General features: G+C 37.6%; 1 protein-coding gene across 1 annotated transcript in view; it reads left to right on the top strand.

Annotated features, from left to right (window-relative positions):
- Positions 1-6,345: 6,345 nt before the first annotated feature.
- Positions 6,346-19,800, top strand: part of TOPAZ1 (testis and ovary specific TOPAZ 1) — a 43,179-nt gene continuing 29,724 nt past the window's right edge. Inside the window, 6 exon segments of the mRNA XM_019631166.1 lie at positions 6,346-6,649; positions 6,652-6,698; positions 7,183-9,635; positions 15,087-15,148; positions 18,008-18,132; positions 19,366-19,433. Of these exon segments, the coding sequence (XP_019486711.1) occupies positions 6,346-6,649; positions 6,652-6,698; positions 7,183-9,635; positions 15,087-15,148; positions 18,008-18,132; positions 19,366-19,433 (3,059 nt within the window).

The raw sequence follows: 19,800 nt of genomic DNA, 5'->3' as shown, positions 1-19,800 counted from the left end.
AATAAGCAAGGCGAGTGCTGAAGGGAAATACAAATTAAAACCACAGTTACTGCTGCATGCCCTCCAGAATATAATTTAAGTGTTGACAAAGACGCACCAGAGCTGTGAAATTGCTGGTGAGAATGTTAACTGATACGACTACTTTGGAAAACAGTTTGGTTGGAATTATCTGATAAATTTGAGGATACATGGCTGGTGAGGGCTGCTAAATGTGTAACAACCAGCTCCCTAGGAAGAAAGCCCTGATTTGTAGTGTTTGCTGATTTCCATGGTGTAATGACTATGGTGAGGCTTTTTTAAAACTATAATTAATTACAAGTTTACATAATTTTTAAATAAAAGTTTTGTTAACTTACTTATAAAATTTCTGAAGATTTAATGTTTGGCTCTCAGGGGTCAGCATGAGCCTGTATGAGCCAGTTCCAGCACATATACTGCCATGGCCACATCCTATGACCCAGAAATTCCATGACACCCTAGAAAAATGTGTTCCTATGTGCACATGCAGAAACTTTCTTGTCTGTAATAGCTGAAAACTGGAAATACCCTTATTGAATAGTAAGGAAATGGGTTAAATAACTTTGGTATGTCCATGCAATGAAATTTGTTATACATTAATAAAAATAAATAGTACATGTAGCAATGTGGGAGAAACTTTAAAATGATGTTGAGTTGAAAAGCAGACACAAAATAATACAACTTGATTAATATAAGTTTAAAATAGGCAATGCTATAGTGTTTAGAGACATAGACTAAGTAGTGAAGCTATAAATCAAGGCAAGAAATTTCCATAAAATACAGGATGGTGACTACCTTTGGGTGAAGAAACAGGGTTGTGTTCATGGCACATAGGGTTTCTGGGTGCTGAAAAGTTGCTTCTTGAATGGGTGGTGGTTATCTAGACCTTAGCTTGTACTCAACATGTGTTCTAAATACTTTTCTGTATGTGTGTTGCATTTCACAGTTTTAAAAAGATGTTAAAGTCAATAGAAAGTTGTCGCCAATAGAAAACTCTTTCAAGTTGCAGCAAAGTTGATAGTATCTGAAAAACACCCTAGAGAAATGGAGAATGCCAAGCAGAGAGCAAGAAACCAAAACCTGACTACAGGGCCAATGACCATGAGCAAAGCTTTGATTCTCCACAAATCATTTCCCTTTGTGGAACTGAGGCTATCACCACTCACTGGCCCACTTTGTGGGATGACCATAAAAATAAAAATGTGCTAATGCCTTAAGCCCCAGCAAGCACTAGAGAAATCTATTCATGGGAGGCACTGTGGTGCAGTGATGAACTTCATGGGCTAAGGAGCTGGGCAAAGGCGGGTGTGGATCTCTGCTCCGCTTCTCTCTGAGGGAGGACACCCCTCTGAGCCTCAGTGTCCTGTTCTAAGTGACCCACAGTGGCAACAAGCCCTTCCTTGTAGGGCTGGTAGGGGTATACTAAATGCCATGTACCTCATGGACATGCTCAAATCAGTTATTGTAACAAATGTATAACCTGTACATTGAGCAAGCATTATACAAGCATGGGACCAGCTGTGATATGGTCCAACTATAAACAGAGGCGTCACTTTTCTTTATGGAAGGTAGAGTATACTGGTGTGATAGGCCGAATAATGTCCTCCCAATGTGTCCACATCCTAATCCATAGAATCTGTGAATACATTAGGTGGCAAAGGGGCATTAAGATAACAGGTGAAATTAAGGCTGACCTTAAAATAAGGAGATGATCCTGGACCAATGTAATCACAAAGGTCCCTAGACGGGGAAGAGGGAGGCAGAAGAGTGTCAGAGTGATACAATGTGAGAAAGACTGACCAGCCATTGCTGACTTTCAAGATGGGAACGGCCATGAGCCAAGAGTGCAGGCAGCCTCTGAAAGTTGAAAAGGGAAATAAAATGGATTCTCCCCCTGGCGCCTTGAGAAAGGAGTACAATCCTGCTGACACCTGGATTTTAGCCCAGTGAGACCCATTTCAGACTTTTGGCCTCCAGACCTGTAAGATAAATTTGTATTGATTTAAGTCACCAAGTTTGCGGTAATTTGTTGCCGAAGCAATAAGAAAGGCATACAAACGGAGAATGAAGACAAAAGCAGGAAATTCCAACAGGACATCAGTGCCAGGGGCAGATAAACATGTGGACTTTCGAGGTACATGACTAATTTACTGCCGGTGGGACTTTACAAAAGTCACTTAACCTCCATGTGCCCCAATTTCATCTGTAAATGGGTTAATAGCAATAGTATTTAGAAGAGTGCTTTTATATAATACATGCTTAATAGGCTTACCTATTACCATTATTAGTATAGGATGACATGGGAGCAACTAGACTGGTTCCCATACCTGGACTGTATTTCGACTTGAAAAATCACTAGAGGAATATCAAGACTTCCCTCAGCATCCCCCAGGCTGTGCATGTCCCAGCTCAATCCCCTTCCATAGTGCCCCCTAGAATACGTGGTCTGTCCAGAAGACCCTCCCTACCATCCATAACATTCCATTCACCTTCTTGTTCTAACAAATCTGCCACCACTGCAGGACACTCCTTCCCTTGCAGCCTCCTTCAGTCTGGCTAAGGAGAATTTGAATTGAGAATATATTTAATTTGGGTTTCATTGGATATAATTATGAAGATCCCTGTACCTCAGTGTATAGTTGTTACCGCTTGCTCTGCTGAAATAGAAATGATTTGCTGTACTGTACACTCACCCAGCGTGGTGGCAGATGGCACAGGGCCAGATGTCATATCACAGTATGAAAGTGGTCTGCAGCTCCTGCCACAGAAGTGAATGGGCAGGGAGGAAAAATAAGATTTGAAGCCGACAGGACCCAAACTTGGTTTATGGAAAACTTTCAATTATTAGACATGTAAATTGCAAACAGAGGATTGGGTTTTCATCAATGCCCAGTTAAAATGGAAGATCTGTCTTGTGCAAATGTACTAGATAATGCCACATATGCAATTATAAAGTCATTATACATCTTTTTCTTTTTTGATGTGTAGAAATAAATGAAGACCAACCAAATTAGAACAGGCAAAGTCTATTCAGAGCTTGCTATAGCCATGGAGTCAGCCATTAGCACTTGCATTTTGGCAGAGGCTCAAAAGCAGGCAGAGGCGTGGGAAAGCAAAGGGGAAGGTTTCAGGGATGCCCTGATAGGAGGCTGTGGGCATGGGGAAGTTGTAGATGGGCTAAATAAAAGTGGTGCATCCTATGTGACTGGGTAGGAGCACATATTTGGCTTTCTGTGGTTGGTCCTAAGTTGATAGCATCCCTAATTTTTGTTTCCAAGTTTTAATCAAGTTCTAGCCATTTGGGGCCGATTGTTACATGGGTTATTGTTTGGCTTCCTGGACCATTTACTAGAGATAGTGGTCTGACTTTGTATAAATCTGACTTACAGATAGTAGACTAGGTTCCTAGGCTATTCAGGTGGATAATGTTTTGGTTTCCTGGGCTGGTTGCTGTACATTGTAGGTCAAAGTTTTATTTTTGTATATCATCTGGCCATTGTCTGCTTTGTCTGTCATCTGTCATATTTACCCTCCCAGATGCTAATCACATAAAGTATAATTTATCAGGATTCCTATAAACCTGCACAAACCTGCAGCAACACTATACACAGTGTATCAGTGTAGAGACACCTGTTTATGCTTCCAAACTACCAGGTATGAACAAGTTTAAGCTGACCATGCTCAAGGAAAGACCAGATTCTACGTACTTCATCTTAGCCAAAAGGCTGAGAAGCGATGAGACCAGATTCTTTATTCTCTTTGTAGAAAAATATTACAAAGCCATTGTCATGTGAGGAGGTAATCAAGTATGTAGCCAAAAACAGTTAAAAGTTTACAACATAATATGTAATACAGAAATTATAAATATAATAATCATGTTATGCTACTTTTATAGATTTTGTGATGTTTCTGTTGTCAGCTTTTTAAACCTGCGATCTCATTTGAGATTGAAATTTCATTGGAGTATCTGGAAAGGAAACCAGTTTCCAAGAAACTTAGGAGCAAGAGTGTGAGTAGGTAGACTCAGGGGCAACTGGCAGGTGCAAGCAAGTTCATTAGTGTAAGTGTAGGCCTTGGAAATATAGAGAAAAGTTCTTCCTCAGAGGCAAAAGAAAAGGAGTGCGAGACTAAATATGCAAATAGATGAAAGCCAGATGATATATAAAAATACAACTCTGACCGAAAAACTGCAGCAACCTGTCCAGGAAACTAACACTCTTATCTACAATAAATAGCCTGGGAAGCCAGCCTGCTAAAAGTCAGACTTGTAAGAAGTCAGACTGCTATCTTGAGTAACAATCCAGGAAGCTAACCAATAACTTCTGTAACAATCAGCCCCAAATGGCCAGGGCTTGATTAATAACTGACAGCTTCCCTAATTTTTGTCCCTGCTTCCCACTTAGGACCAACCAGAGAAAGCCTTCAACTCAAAAATAATTTTTATATTGAAGAGGGATATTATGGGATGACATACTCTGGTTTCCTTCAGGAGATATCCCTATTTCATTTTACAGCTGAGGAAACAGGCACCAAGTGAACTTGGAATAGGAGGAAGCCTGAAATCCTTAAAATAACTTTTTCTAAATTCTATTTTTAAATGTTTCCCTTTCACAGGGGGTATTTACAATCAGAAAGAAACAAAGAAAGTTTCTAGCCCCTTTGCACCTCCTTTACCTAAGTTTTATTTTATAGAAGCGCCTAAGGATACTTAACTTAAACTGCTCAAACTGCCACAGCACTCACTTGCTCTACATCATACCTACTATCCTTTAATGCATCACACACGTGTTCATAATCACCACGTTCCTCTTTAAACACACAAAACGCAAACATTACAGAAGATATCCGCCCTGAGGGAGACACACAAGTAAGCAGTTGAAAGCAATGTGTTAGCAGGCGGGGAGGAACACCTAACCCCTCCAAGTGTACGGAGAAAGGTAGCAGAGAAGCTTCCTTGAGGAGTAATCATCGCACTGAATCTCAAAGGGGAATATGAAGTTCAAATGGCAGATGAGCAAAGGAAGAATTCCTAGGACGAGCATGTAGAGAGACAAAGGCATGACAGCATGTGAAACCTGGGGAACCCCAGTCGTACCCAGTGTGGTTTACGTGCAGGGTATGTGTAGTGTTAAAAGATAGTTTTCCCCCAAAAAAACACTGATAAAATCGTGATTCTCATATAGATGTAAAAATTAACATGTGTTAAAGATTTTATTTCTCTCATCAGGCAGATTTTATAACTACCGGTTCAAGGATAAGTCCAAAAAACAGACACACTTATAAATCAGAACATTGAAATGAAGATGCAAATGAAGGCAAAGCTGGCTTCTTTCAAAGTGGATCTGGGGAGTCAATTGAACTTCTTCCACAGGACAGAACTTGTGTGTCGATAGACCATTATTTTCACGTTGTTACCGCTTATTTACAACTTACATAGTTGTTAAAAAAAAAAAAAAGCTCCCATAGACTCAGAATCAGATAATGCATCGTTTTCCATTGAAGCACAACTTTTCCCCTACAGTAAGAGACAAAATCAGTGCAATATTCAGGGGCCACAGCCGAAAGACCTGCAGATCGCACCCTGAAGAGTCTGGACTTCGTTCGTTTTAGTCTTTGAGCAAAGGAGGAGGTTCACGGTCAGGCTGGGAAATGCAAGAGTCCCCTTCCATCGGGGCGGCAGGGCATGGCCTGGCAGCGGGCGGAAGTTTGAGACGGCACGAACACAAATGGAGGAGGTTAATGCAGGCAGGCAGTCGAAGTCTGAGTGCCAGAGCCACTACTAGCGAAGGGGAGAGTGCCTGGCAGACACAGAAAGCAGAATCAGGCGGATGAAACGTAGACGTGGGGTACGAAGTGGGAAGACGCGTGTCTCTGGTTTCTAGGCTTCTACAATTAGGGTGGATGGTGGCGGATCCACCGACACAGGAGGAGCCCAGCCTTTGGGAAAAGATAGGCCGGTTTTGCACATCCGTAATTTGAGGCGCCTGTAAGACATGGATGTGGGTGAGCACATCCAGGAGGCAGACGGAAAAGGACCCCCGGAGACAGGGTGGAGTTAGAAGCCACTGGCAGACAGTGGTCTTGGTGAGCGGCCCGGGGCCGCAGGTGGCGAAGGGCCCTGAGTGGTTCCGGAAGGTTTCAGCCGCGGGGAAGCGCGCCTGCCCGGCCGGGCCTCGCCTTCCCACTTCCGCTTCCGCTTCCGGCCCGGGCCTAGGTGGTGGGCGACGCGGCGCTGGGGTCAGAGCAGCGGCTACCGGACGGGCGGCAGGAGCGGGCTCTTCGCGGCTGGCGGTCTCCTCAGCGGGCATGGCGGGCGGCCCAGGGCGGATGCGGCGGCGGCCGCCGCCGCCCTCGGGCCCCACAAAGGCCCCGGGGCGGGAAGGCGACGCCCGAGGCCTGAGGAAGCGAGGTCGGAGGCCAGAGCCGGGCGAGGCTGGAGGCTGCGGCCCTGAGGCCAGCGGGCGTGAGGAGAGCAGGCGAAAGCGAATGGTGGCGTCTGAGAGAGAAGAGGTGGCGAGTGACAAGTCGGGTGAGGCGTCCGCGACTGGGAAGGCCGTGGCAAGGCGGCGAGTGGAGGGGCCGGGCAGCCAGGGGGGCCCGTCCGACCCGTGGGACCAGCCGGGCCTAGACGCGTGAAGGAGACGCAGCCCCTCTTGCGATCCCACAGACACAAGAAGGAAGCCCCCGGGGGTCACCCCTTTCTTAGCCTTTGCACCTCAGCCTGCCCCATCCTTGCTTTACCGCTAGTGTTTAACTGGGACCTGTGTGAGTTTTACTGATGACCAGGAGAGGGGTAAAAAAAAATAAAAATTAAAAAAAAAAATAGGAGCTCTCTGAAAAGGGGTTTGCCCAGTGAGCAGCCCTTGGTCAGAATTGCTACAACAGAAATTCCGACTCGGATCCCTTTTTGGCTATTGTGAAAGGACGATGATGCTGAGAGGCTATTTAACGGCCTTAGAATTTGTACAGGTTTGTCTGTAGTTCCTTCACAGAAATTAGGTCTTTTATTTTTAAAAACAAGTGTGCGTTTCTGTACAGCTGTTCTGGGAATTAAGAATGGATGGCTTCACAGTTTTTTTTTATGTTAAAGTAGTAGTATTGCCTTTTCCTCCTCAATATAAAATCATTTCTGGTATGTTTTGTCGTTTTTGACCAGCAAAGGAGAAAAGAAAAGCTACCGAAACCTCAAGCGAGGATCCACGGCCAGGGACTGACCTGGTAAGAAAGGAATCATTAACCGGTTCGGAATCTTTCCAAACAGCGGAGTGCAGTGTATTGCAAAGTCCGGCTTCCTTGCAGTCTTTGGGTAAGGAAGGTTTGGTAGACGGTATTAAAAGAAGAATTCGCATTAAAAAACTTAAAAGCTTAGAACGCCCACCTCTCAAAATAACTGAAAATAAGGATACACTAAATATAAAGGTTGAATTCCAAGATGAACTGTACAAGAATACTCCAGAATATTCTTGTAACAGCTTGTCACCTGGAGTAGAAAATAGTGACAATTTAAAATTACACGATGGCAGTGGTTTCCCCCATTCCAAGGATTGTAATGATGAAAGTAGCCTTGCATATAAACCTGATGGTGGGTGTATGCATGTACCAGAAAATTCCTCAAAGTTAAAGAAAGAAAACCTTAGGAGTCTTGCAGATAAGAGTGGCACAAACAATATGTCTCAGCTTTTGAAAACTGAAGGAAACTTAATGGGAGTAAATAAATTATTGCTTGAAGAAGCTGATTTATACCAAAGTAGAAATAATGGCTTGCTTCCCTGCCTTCAAAGTGAAAAAAATAAATATTCAGTAGAGGAGAGCAATGTGGGGAGAAAACCCAGGAAAAGAATGAAGGTGTCTGAAAAAGGAGATGAAACCGTTATCAAGATGAACTTCTCTAATGTGTATAACAAGTGTGAGTTGCTGTTACAAGAAAACCAAACGCATGCTGAAGGTAAACAAGCAGAGACTGCAGAGGCCAAAAGAAGTCCTTTAGAACTTTTGAGAAAAGTTAACCATAATACCCTCTCTCCAGTGGATCATTTAAGTCTTCCAGAAGCAGTAGGAAAAAAGACAAGTCCTGAGCATGATGTAAAAGCTATGTTTCAGAAAACCCTTGAGCCACTTTTGAAAGAAAAAACAAAGATGGCTTCAGAGCCCTTAGGATGTAAAAGCGTGGAGCCAGAAGAATATTTTAAGTCAATGAGAAATTCAATAGTGAAATCACCTAGTGATTGCCAACCTGTTGAAAAGAGATCACAGGAAGACTTGAGAAATGAAGCTGAAGAATCGAAGTTCAGCTGTCAAAGAACAATACCAATGACTGGTAAAAGAACTTGGCCTCTTTATTCATGTGCTAGAATATCTGTTTACTGTTGGAAAAAGACTTCCTTGCCAGAATCAAATTACTTTGTTCCTGGGTCTCAGGAAAGTTTTAGGCAAGATGATTTTCTTAAACAGCAAACAAATCAAACTCACTTAACTGACTCCAAGTTATCATTACAAAGTTCCACAACAGAAACAAACAGTCAATCTTCAAATAAAGAAAAATTGGATTCTAATTTAAATTGTTTGTCTTCAGTTTCTGCAGTAGTCTCTGCAGTAGAACCTACGTTAATGGTTATGAAAGAACCTATAATTAATGACGATGAAAAGATAAAGTCAGAGGAACAGAACAGAAATGGGTCAGCAGTAGTTTCTACTACGACTGAAGATACTCTATTAACTAATGTGGCTCAAAACTTAACAGGAAGTAAAAAAAAAGATAGAGGGACTTTAACAAAACTTAATTTGACGGTGGCTTCCCAGCATGGCCAGGAAGCAAATAGCTCTACAGGCAAAACTAGTCACCGAAAAGCATATATTGCTAAGCAAACACTTGTGGCTCCAGACTTGGTTAAAATATTAAACACAGGACGGCTGAGTAATTTTAAAATTCCTTTACTTAAGAATAAAACAGAAAAAAGAAAAATATATGCCAAGTCGTCAGAGAGAGAAACATACAGTCCCCTGGAGCTTCTTGACAGTTTATCTGGAGCAGAGGGAAGACAGAATAGGAGTACAGGAAATGTCTCCACAGTAACGTCAGGACCTCAATCTTTGAGCATACAAAATAGTGTAACTCCAAGGCAAGCTAATCCTGACTCATACGGCACTAAGAATCCATATGTTGTTCCTCCAAGATTTTTAAAGCAAGGTAATAATAATAAATCATCCAGCTACATCTCTGAACTAGGCAATATTAAAGAAACTATTTCTCACACAGTTGAAAACAATATTTTTTCTTGTGATCCTGGGTGTATAGAGAAAAATTCTACCTTCTGCTTTAATGAACAAGAAACATTCGAACCAGTTTCCTCTGAAATTAGTGGTAGAAAAATGACTAAGAACTTTTCAGAAATTGAAGTGGAGTTTCCAGATATTGTGAAAGCATATGAAGATGATGTCCTCTTAATTGATGTAATTCAAGATGACCCTGACCTCTTCGGAGTCTCCAATGAAGGGGAGCTCTCATTTACTTCAGAGGTCCCCATGGTAAGCCAGGAGCCCAATATTGCTGAAGAGCACCAATCAATAGACTCCAAGCACATGGAACTTCCCAGAAAAGAACCAAGCGATGACTTGAGGTATGCATGTTCAAGTATGCCTTTGTTACAGATTATTGTTAGGGATTTCAAAAGCACTTTCTGCCCTTGGGTGTCCCTAATTTATTCAGTAATCACTGAAGCTCCATTTTTTATTTTTTATTTTTTTGATATTCAAGATCTTTATTGACCTAACTGTAACAGCAACCATTGTGAGAATCCATTATTTTTTAACCCAGCATATTATTGCTGAGACCTGGAAATGTCATTATGCTAAAACTTATAATTGAAATAAAATAGTTATATCTTCGAAATTATAATGGAGCAGATTGGCTGTCCAAAATTAAAATAGTGATGTATTAAGTGACTTTTTAAATTATCGAGATTGCTTCTTTCAAAAGTCAATTAAAATTGTTTTCATGTGTTCTTTATTACCAATATGCAGATATACTTTTATTATAGCCAAGTCAACTTATTAAGAACAGTGCTGTATGTTTTAACCCATTTCCTGTGCCTTCCTTGTTAGATAAAAAATTCATTTTTCAGGAAACAAAGAAGTCTTGGAAAAGTCTTCGAAAAGTTTATTTGACTTGAGAGTAGAATCAGAAGTTAAACTCTTAAAATATTTTTCATGATTTTACTTTTAAGGTGATGGTTTTAAATGATGGTTTAGCCCCCAAAGAGAGCAAATTTGCCTGAGGCAACTTAAATGGAGCCTATGGATAAACTTCATGCTCAGGAACTTGAGCTATTCTGGTTGGCCAAAATTTTCTTTAATATATCATATTTTACTAAATTTTAATTCTTCAAACCCTAATTTATACTTGTATATTACAATACTTGAATATTGGAATAATTTGTGAACAGACTCCAAAGGAAACTTGAAAAACACTTTTCATTAAGATTCATGGTACATGACTTAAATTTCTCTGGTATGTATAAATTTTAGTTACTTTTGTAATACCACATTATTCTTGATGTTCTTAGTGTTATAAGAACTTGTAACTTATCACCACATAGAGTATAGAGTACTTTCTATGTGTCAAATGGAGGACCAAGAGCTTTATTTTTTATGTATTTTTAACTATGTAATGAAGTATGATGGTAATCTGCCCATTTTGAAGGTAGAAAAAATCAAGATGACAAGTTGTTAACTTGCCCAAGGCCACACTGCTAGTAACAGAATCTGGATTTGAACCAGGCCTGTTTTACTCTAAAATTAGTGGTTAAGAGCTTGACCTGTATAGTCTGACCTAGGTTTTTGAATCTTCTTGCCTCCTAATAGCTATGTGACCTTTTAGGCAAATTATTTTACTTTATCTGTGAAAAGGGAAGGTACTTGCCTCAGGGTTGTGAGGATTGAATCAAAGAATGCATGCAAAAGGTTTTAGCATGGCACTGGGTGAGCAGTAAGGGCTCAGTGAAAGGTAATTACTGAAGATGATTTTAACTCTTGTTATACCATGCTTCCTTTGGGGAATACAAAGGGAAATTAGAGCAAATGCTGCATTTAAGAGTAAATATCTGTTAGTTAACCAGATGTTAACAATGAGCTACAGCCAGAGGTAGAAAGAAAAATGTGAATTGGGCAGGAAGGTGGTGATTGTTGTTTTGTTTTAGAATAATGGCTGATTTTGTAAAAATGATACATGTTCATTACATTAAAAGTGTAAAAAGAAGGGAATCCCACCACCCAAAATAGCAAATTAATTGCTAACAATTTGTAAGCATCATTCCAGACATCTATGCGTATACCTAGATATAATTTTAGAACAATTGGATCATGCATTTTTTTAGTAAAAACAATTTTATTTACACTTAACTAGGAAGGGGGGAAACTGAAATGAAACTAAAGGAATTGCTGAATTAATATACTACTTTACTATAAGAAATTAGTTCCTAAAGGCTCTCTCAAATTAATAAGAAAGTTTATTTAAAAGTGTGGGTTTCATTATTATGACTTTTAAACATTGTGTTCTAACTTCAGGCAGCAGCATTTGCTTTCCTGTTATGAAAGATAAACATATCAGTACACATTCACTTTTTCTCCCAATCTTAGACCACCCCCCCCACATCTTTGTTAAAAAATTTTTGTTTGATATTGTTTAGCCTATGCCAATTATACCCTCTTCACTAATCTGAATTCCCAAAGACTCTTACTCCTAGTTCTGTATTTAAATTGATTCAGTCCTTACCACCAATCCAATTTTTATGCATTTCTTAGGCCAGATTTCAGAGCAATTTTTTTTTCCCCCCAAGAAGGGTTCATGATTGCTGTGTTCCCTAAGATCTTGGGTACATAAGAATGACTGGTATCTAAGAGCAAATTGGGTATAAAACTCTTAGTTTACTATTTTCCTCCTCACAACTGTGTAGCCATTCCTCCCTGCATTCTGGTTTTGAGTGTTACAATGGAAAAATCTGAGGCCAAACTGATTCTCCATCACCCCTCTCTAAACTGCCTTTTTTTCCCCCTTCTTGCTTGCTTTCTGGGGATTGGTAAATATGTATGATTTTCCCTGGACAAGGTGAACCATTTTGGTTTGTAGTATCAAATTTACATCAGATAATTTTTCTTATTGTCTTTGAACTTAATTTCCCTTCATTTCAAAAGCACCAATTATACTTTTATGGGCTCCTCTTTTTCTTTCAATCTGCTTTTGAAGTTTTGGTTTTTAAATAAACTTGAAAATTTCCTCAATAGTTATTTTAATTTTTTTTTCCCTTCGTTGGAAACATCAGTTTTACAATCATCTATAGTACTAGGATAAACCTTAACAGGGAGAAATGGAGGCATGAGAACCAGTGGGTCTGCTAATAGTTGTGTAGAAAGTTGTTAATGGTTCTAGAACTAAATTAAACCTAAAATATAATTTCAAATTTTAGCTCTCTTCATTTTAGCAGTCAGTTGCTAGTTCATATAACCCTTTTTCCTCACTCAAAGGCACTGAGAAGTTGAAGCCTGTTAGAATGAGTTTCTATTTTACAGGAATAGAAATTGAAGATGCGGGGGCTAGGCCCAGACAGCGTCAGCAGCTCTGGTCTGCTTCTTATTGGTGAAAGGCTAATAAAAGATAAGCACAGTAGGAAGCTCACTGTTTCCACAATATGTCATGTACTTGAATCCTTTTTCATGTTTCTTTATCTGAAAGTCCCTTTCTTTTCATTTGGTTATCCTTCAAATCACATCTGAGATGTTTTTCTAAGGATTCGTTCCGATAGTTCCCTTGGCATATATCTCAGTGTATTATGTCTGCTGTATGTGATCCTCCTCCTATACTGGGAGGTCCTAGACAGGAGAGAGGCATCTTCATTTGGGTCTCTCTGGTGTCTGGCCAGGAGGTGTTAAGTGTTGAGTATACAGAGAGCAACTAGACACACATGGGCCTTGTCCTCACAGAGCTTAATTATTAGTCTCCCTTGATAGTCTAGTAAATTACTGGGTTGTCGGAAAAGTCATGACGTATTTTTTTCGGGTTTTCGTTGCAAAAATGAGTCATGACTTTTCCAACAACCCAATAGTTCTAATATCCTTCTAATGCTTTGGATTTTAATATATGGAGATTGACAATGAATAAACATTGAAATATAACTTAAACACCTTAAAAATTCTCCCTAACCAGGTCTGAGACTACTTCCCCCAAGAATTAAATCAACTCGGGTTTGTCTACCTGTTTTACCAATAAGAGTCTGAAAAATAACATTCCATGGCTTAGTGTTCAAATGGCAAGAAATGAAGCTACAGAATGTGCAGAAATTTCGGTCATGAAGAGCTTTACAAATAGGATGACCATAGAATTTATCTTCTGAATTATAAAATTTTTGAGATTAAATGGGGGAACTAGTAATAATATGATAGGATAACAGGCATAAATAGACCATCCTAGATAAACTAGAATTCATGGTGAGTTTGAACTTTGTCTTAAGAGCATACAGGGATTCACTGAAGAACTTTTAAGTAGCAAGAGAATATGATCAGATTTACATTTTAAAAATTATAGCTGTGGTGTAGAGAATAAATTGGCAGGGAGATACTGTAATAATTCGATCAAAAGGACATGGTGACTTCAAACAGAAGTGGAAGTGGATTTGAGAGAGGTTTAGGAAGTGTAGATTGATTAATCACATGGGAATACAGCCAGAAGTAGGAGTTAAGAATGATAACCTGATTTCTGTCTTATTTCAAAGAGGGGCATTACAATTCTCAGATGCAAAGGGGCAGGACTGGGGAGGAGTGCTGGTCATGAAGTCAAATTTAGACATGTTGAGTTGGAAACAACTTTGAAATAATGAAAAGAAAATAGTAGACAGATATGAGTCTGAAGAGGTATGAATTGGGGAAGAAGATTTGCATATGTATGTATCTTCTGTTTTCATTATTATTTTCCCATTCTTTAAACTATATACTTCTGATTGTTTCTAGGGTTATTTTGGGGAAAAAATACATGTTTTGAAAAGACCTCAAAGAATGGTGTATATAAAATATTTGGTTGATTTTTCCTTTTTCTTGGCTATTAAGTAATCCTGAACCAATAAGCAGTTGTAAAGCTAAAGGATAGGTTTAATAAACCCATTTATTAATTGAATAAATGGTGGGAATTATGGGCATTTATTGCATTTTATTCTATGCACTTTTATATGTTTTTGTCTAAATTTTTGAAAATGGATGATGTTTGGTCATTTGTTTTTGAGTGGCCTTATAGATGTGGTTTTCATTTGTTGAGCCTGTGCTCTAGTCTTTAAGAACTTTATATCTCATTTAATCCTCACAATAACCTCGTGGGTAGGTAGTATTCTCATTTTACTGATATGGTTACACTCAAAGATACCAAATAATTTTTCCATAGTTAACACAGAAAGTGGCAGAACAGTTTTTTGTGGTTTTTTTTTTTTTTAGCTGAGCAATCCTGCCACCTGTTGGCAGCTCAGCTCAGGCCAGGAATCAAACCGGCAACCCTGTTGCTCAGAGCTTATACTCTTGAGTGAGCTCTTAACCAACTGAGCCACTGGGCCGGCCCTCAGAACAGTATTTAAACCCAGATTGATCTAACTCTGATCTCCATAGCTTTAACTTTTGGACGCTGTGTTGTCTTCAGAGGCTATTACAAAAAAAAAAAAAAGACTCCAACTGCTCTCAAACTGTCTTCCTTTTACACTGGCAGTAAGACATACACATGCTTAATAGAAGTTAAACATTATCTTGTATTGGTATAATAACTTTTAATAATTTTTAAATGCTTGGTATATGTCATCAGATTCTCTCTGAGTAACAAAGTTTGAATGACAGCACTCCCTAACAATTGAGGTATATGGGATTAAAGTACCAAATGAGGCATCTACTTGGGTGTGCTGGGTTCTGAGTCCCAGTATACTACTCTGCCCTTTGAGGACCTGAGCCAATGTTCACCAGCTGCTAAAGCTGGTATTATATAATGTTTAGAGAACTAGACATGCAGAAGACATAATGTTTAAGTTCTGTTTGCCTTATAATAGAGAACTTCCAGTACTGGATCCTGGATTGATGAAGTCAGAGATCGGGGCTTCCTTGCCAGCAGGTAAAATATGACATTTTCAGAATATGTAATATTAAAGTTTCTTTTTATATATCCATTTAGGTGTAGTCAAAATGAATTCATTAAAATAGGATGCTTTTCATTTTAGAGTCTGTTAACCATATGTTTTACAGTTTGTCAGTTTTTCTCAGTTTTAATTGCCTGGTGGGAAGATCAGGTTTTGAGAAATTTTTTACTTGATTATTAAATAAGTAATTTTGTTAGGTTTTATCTACAGAAGATAAATACTTGATCTTAGTAATTTTGTATTCTTATTTTGAAATTGAAATATATATTTAAGCTTTATCACATTTTAAATATGAGTCTTTTAAAACATTTTTATAATTAACAGCTAGTTATAGTTTCAATACCTGGCTCATTACAGGAAATGACTTAATTTGAAAGTTAATTTTACTTTGACTTTCAAGTTTTAAAAATACAGTAATACCTTGGTTTGAGAGCATAATTTGTTCCAGAAACAAACTACTCGTATTGCAAGACATCGCTCATTTACTAAGTTAAAATGTATTAGAAGTGTTTGCTCGTTTTGGGGAACACTCGCAAACCAAGCTACTCGCAATCCAAGGTTATACTGTATATTGAAAATAGCTAGACATGCTGACAATACTATATAGAGAGAACCCTAAAGATTCCACCAAAAAACTATTAGAACTGATAATTCAGTAGAGTAGCAGGATACAAAATTAATATTCAGAAATCAGTTGTGTTTTTATACACCAATAATAAACTATCAGAAAGAGAAATTCAGAAAACAATCCCATGTACAATTGTATCAGAAAAAATACTGAGGAATAAATTTAACCAATTAAGTAAAAGACATACTTGGAAAAGTGTAAGATGTTGATGAAAGAAATTAAAGCTGATACAAATAAATGGAAGCATATACTGTGCTCATGGATAGGAAGAATTAACATCATTAAAATGTCCATACTACCTGCCCAAAGCAATCTATAGAGTTAATGCAATCCCTATCAAAATACCAATGGAATTTTTCACAGAACTAGAACAGATAATCCTAAAATTCATATGGAACCACAGAAGACCCTGAACTACCAAAGCAATCTTAAAAAGAAAGAACAAAGTTGGAGGTATCACCCTGCCTGATATACAAAGCCATAGTAATCAAAACAGCATGGTACTGGCATAAAAACAGACACATAGATCAATGGAACAGAATAGGGAGCCTAGAAATAAAACCACATCTATATGGTCAATTAATCCATGACAAAGGAGGCAAGAATATATATACAATGAGGTAAAAGACAGTCTCTTCAATTAATGGTGTTGGCAAAACTGGACAGACGCTTACAAAAGAATGAAACTGGATCACTTTCTTACGCCATACACAAGAATAAACTCAAAAAGGATTAAAGACCTAAATGTAAGACTCAAAACCATAAAACTCCTAGAAGAAAACATAGCAAACTCTTTGACATTGCCTTTAGTAATATTTTTTTGGATATATCTCCTTGGGCAAGGGAAACAAAAGAAAAAATGAACAAATGGGACTACACCAAACTAAAAAGGTTTTGCATAGTGAAGGAAACTGTCAACAAATGAAAAGACAAACTAAATGGGAGAAGATACTCACCAATGATACATTTGATGAGGGATTAATATGCAAAATATATAATGAACTCATACAACTTAACACCAAAAAGACAATCCAATTAAAAAATGAGCTGAGGATCTGAAGAGACATTTCTCATAAGAGGAAATACAGATGGCCAATAGACATGAAAAGATGCTCAACATCACTGATCATCAGAGAAATGCACATTAAAACCACAATGAAATATCACCTCACACCTGTCAGAATGGCTATCATCAATAAATAAACAAGTGTTGTTGAGGATGGAGGATGTGAAGAAAAGAAAACCCTCATGCTCTATTGGTGGGATTGTAAATTAATGCAGCCAATATGGGAAACAGTATGGAGGTTCCTCAAAAAATTAAAAATAGAACTACCTTATGACCTAGCATTCCCACTTGTGGATATTTATCTGAAGAAATTGAAAACACTAATTTGAAAAGACATATGCACCCCTATGTTCATTGCAGCATTATTTGAACTAGCCAAGATATGAAAGCAACCTTAGTGCTTATCAGTGGACAATTAGATAAAAAAAGATGTGGTTCATACATACAATGGAATATTACTCAGCCATAAAAAAAGAATGAAATCTTGCCATTTGGAACAACATGAATATACCAAGAGGGTATTATGCAAGTGAAATAAGTGAGACAAAGAGACAAATACCACATATGTGGAATCTAAAAAACAATAAATAAAACTGAAACAAACTCATAGATACAGAAAACATTTTGATGGTTTCCAGATAAGAATGTGTGGGGGGAATAGGTAAAAAGGGGGAAGGGATTAAGATGTACATATTGTCAGTTATATAAACAGTCATGGGGATGTAAAATACAGCATAGGGAATATAGTCAATAATATTGTAGTAACTATGGTGTCAGATGCATACTAGACTAATGGGGCAATCACTTTGCACATTATATAAATAATCACTATGTTGTACACCTGAAACTAATATAATATTGTATGTCAACTGTAATTGGAAATTTTTTATAAAGGAAAAGAACTGGAGTTGATCAAGAAACATTCTTAAATTTATCTTGATGTCCCAATTTGTCTTACTGCAAGTTCTTTTTGTACCATGGATTGGAGTTATTTGACAGGGAGGAATAATTGTATAATTTGCTGAAAACTGTACTTCATATTTGTCACATTGGCCTCTAACTCATTTTTAGAATAATGTTTGAATGACTTGATTATTTTGTCATTTGTAGTTTCTACAGTTGAATATTATTTCTTTTCAGAAAATGAGATAAAACATGATTTTAAAGATGCAAACATTTCCTTAGAAGTTACTAATGAGACGTCTCAAAATGAAAAACTGGGAGACTTTGATGAACACATAAGAAGCTCAGACTTGGATGAAAAGGTACCAGGGAATTGTGCATTTTCTTATTTTTTGGTCTTCATAGTGGTGATACAGAAATTCATCTTAGTGTTGTCGGATGACAAGTGTAACTCTTTTTTGTTGAGTAAAAGTCACATTCTTCAGGCCATGGAATATATTGCTTGATGTTTTGCATAAGTACAGTTACAGGGTTTTTAGGAACTTTAAAGGGTAAATAGGTTGACTTACGGGACACATGCCTAACCTAGCATTCTTCTACTTTTATATGAGTGTATGGTTTTCTGTGAATTTTTAGCAATGCTTCTTTATTGATTTTATATTGATGTATGAAAATATTATATTTATGTGTATATGTGCATACATATGTATGTGAATATATTGTGTATGTATAGATGTAGTATTCATATATACATATGTATGTATAAATGCATAATATATATTCTGTATTTTTCAGAGACCTTGTTTATTATTTTTCCTATGTATCAGTTATACTCAAAATTCATATGTAACAATTTTTTAGGTTTACCTTGGTAGTAGTTGCTTAATGATTGTAGCTTTGAGTTCCAGATAGTTAAAATCTAGTGTACTTTATATTTTTTACTTTTTATTTTGAAATAATTATAGATTCACAGGAAGTTGCAAAAAGTAGTATCATGGTAGTAAAATATAAAGTGGTTATCTCTGACTGCTCAAGTGATGGGTGATTTGAGGGGTTATTTTCTTGTGCCTGTTTTTTCAAAAGTTTAATATTTGAGCATGTATAACTTTCTTATAGTAATTAGGAAATCACAGGTCCTATAGTAATTAGGAAATCACAGGTCCTAAAACACTTAATTTTGAAATGTTTTAAGTACAGCAATGCTTTAAATACCCATAAATATTTCTAATGAAAAAGAAATTTATGTTCATAAATACCACCTAAAAATAAAAATTATTAGAAACTGCTTTTCTTAATAAAAGAAGTATAACTTTAATTGTTCGTAAGGATTTGAAATGTTGGCTTGTATAATTAAAAGGTGACATCAAAAGCTGAGAAAATATATTGATTTATATTAGTTTTTCTCTTAAGCAACAGTGGAAAATTTTAAGTCAATATTCATTCAGCATTTTAAATAATGTAGAGTAGAATTGTTTTCTGGGTTGGCCGTAAGCCAGTGGTTTAATTAACATCTAATGCATTCTAATAAATCTGGTAAGCCTCATAGCCTCATATACAGATATATTCATCTGTACTTTTTAACTATATCTTCACAGTGTAAATTTTCAGGCAAAGTGACTGTTCATAATGAAGAAAAAGAAAATATTCATGAAGCTTGCAAAAGGTCTGTAACATAATTTTTAATCATGTAACTTTAAAACAGTTATTCATATAATTTGTATCATGAGTGTGCTTTTCATTCTCTGCTGTATGTGCTTGAGTACTGGGCCATAAGCCATATATGGGTATTATTCAATGTGTCAGGTATACCTAGATGTCAGGGATACTGTAAGTTACCTAAAAGCTGTCACTTAAATTTTTGAGTCGTTGAAATATTTTTTTGTTTGCTGCTTAGATTTGAGGATCCAGTTCTTTCTATAGGTTTTGGACGTTCTTATCAATTATTTGTTTGGATAGGCTCTCTGTTCCTTTCTCCCTCTCTTCTCCTTCTGGTATACACATTATCTTTATATTGCTCTTTCTGATGGAGT

This window comes from Hipposideros armiger, unplaced genomic scaffold (assembly GCF_001890085.2).
Source record: "Hipposideros armiger isolate ML-2016 unplaced genomic scaffold, ASM189008v1 scaffold_18, whole genome shotgun sequence".
Lineage (NCBI taxonomy): Eukaryota > Metazoa > Chordata > Mammalia > Chiroptera > Hipposideridae > Hipposideros > Hipposideros armiger.
This window is presented reverse-complemented; position numbering and strand designations above follow the sequence as displayed.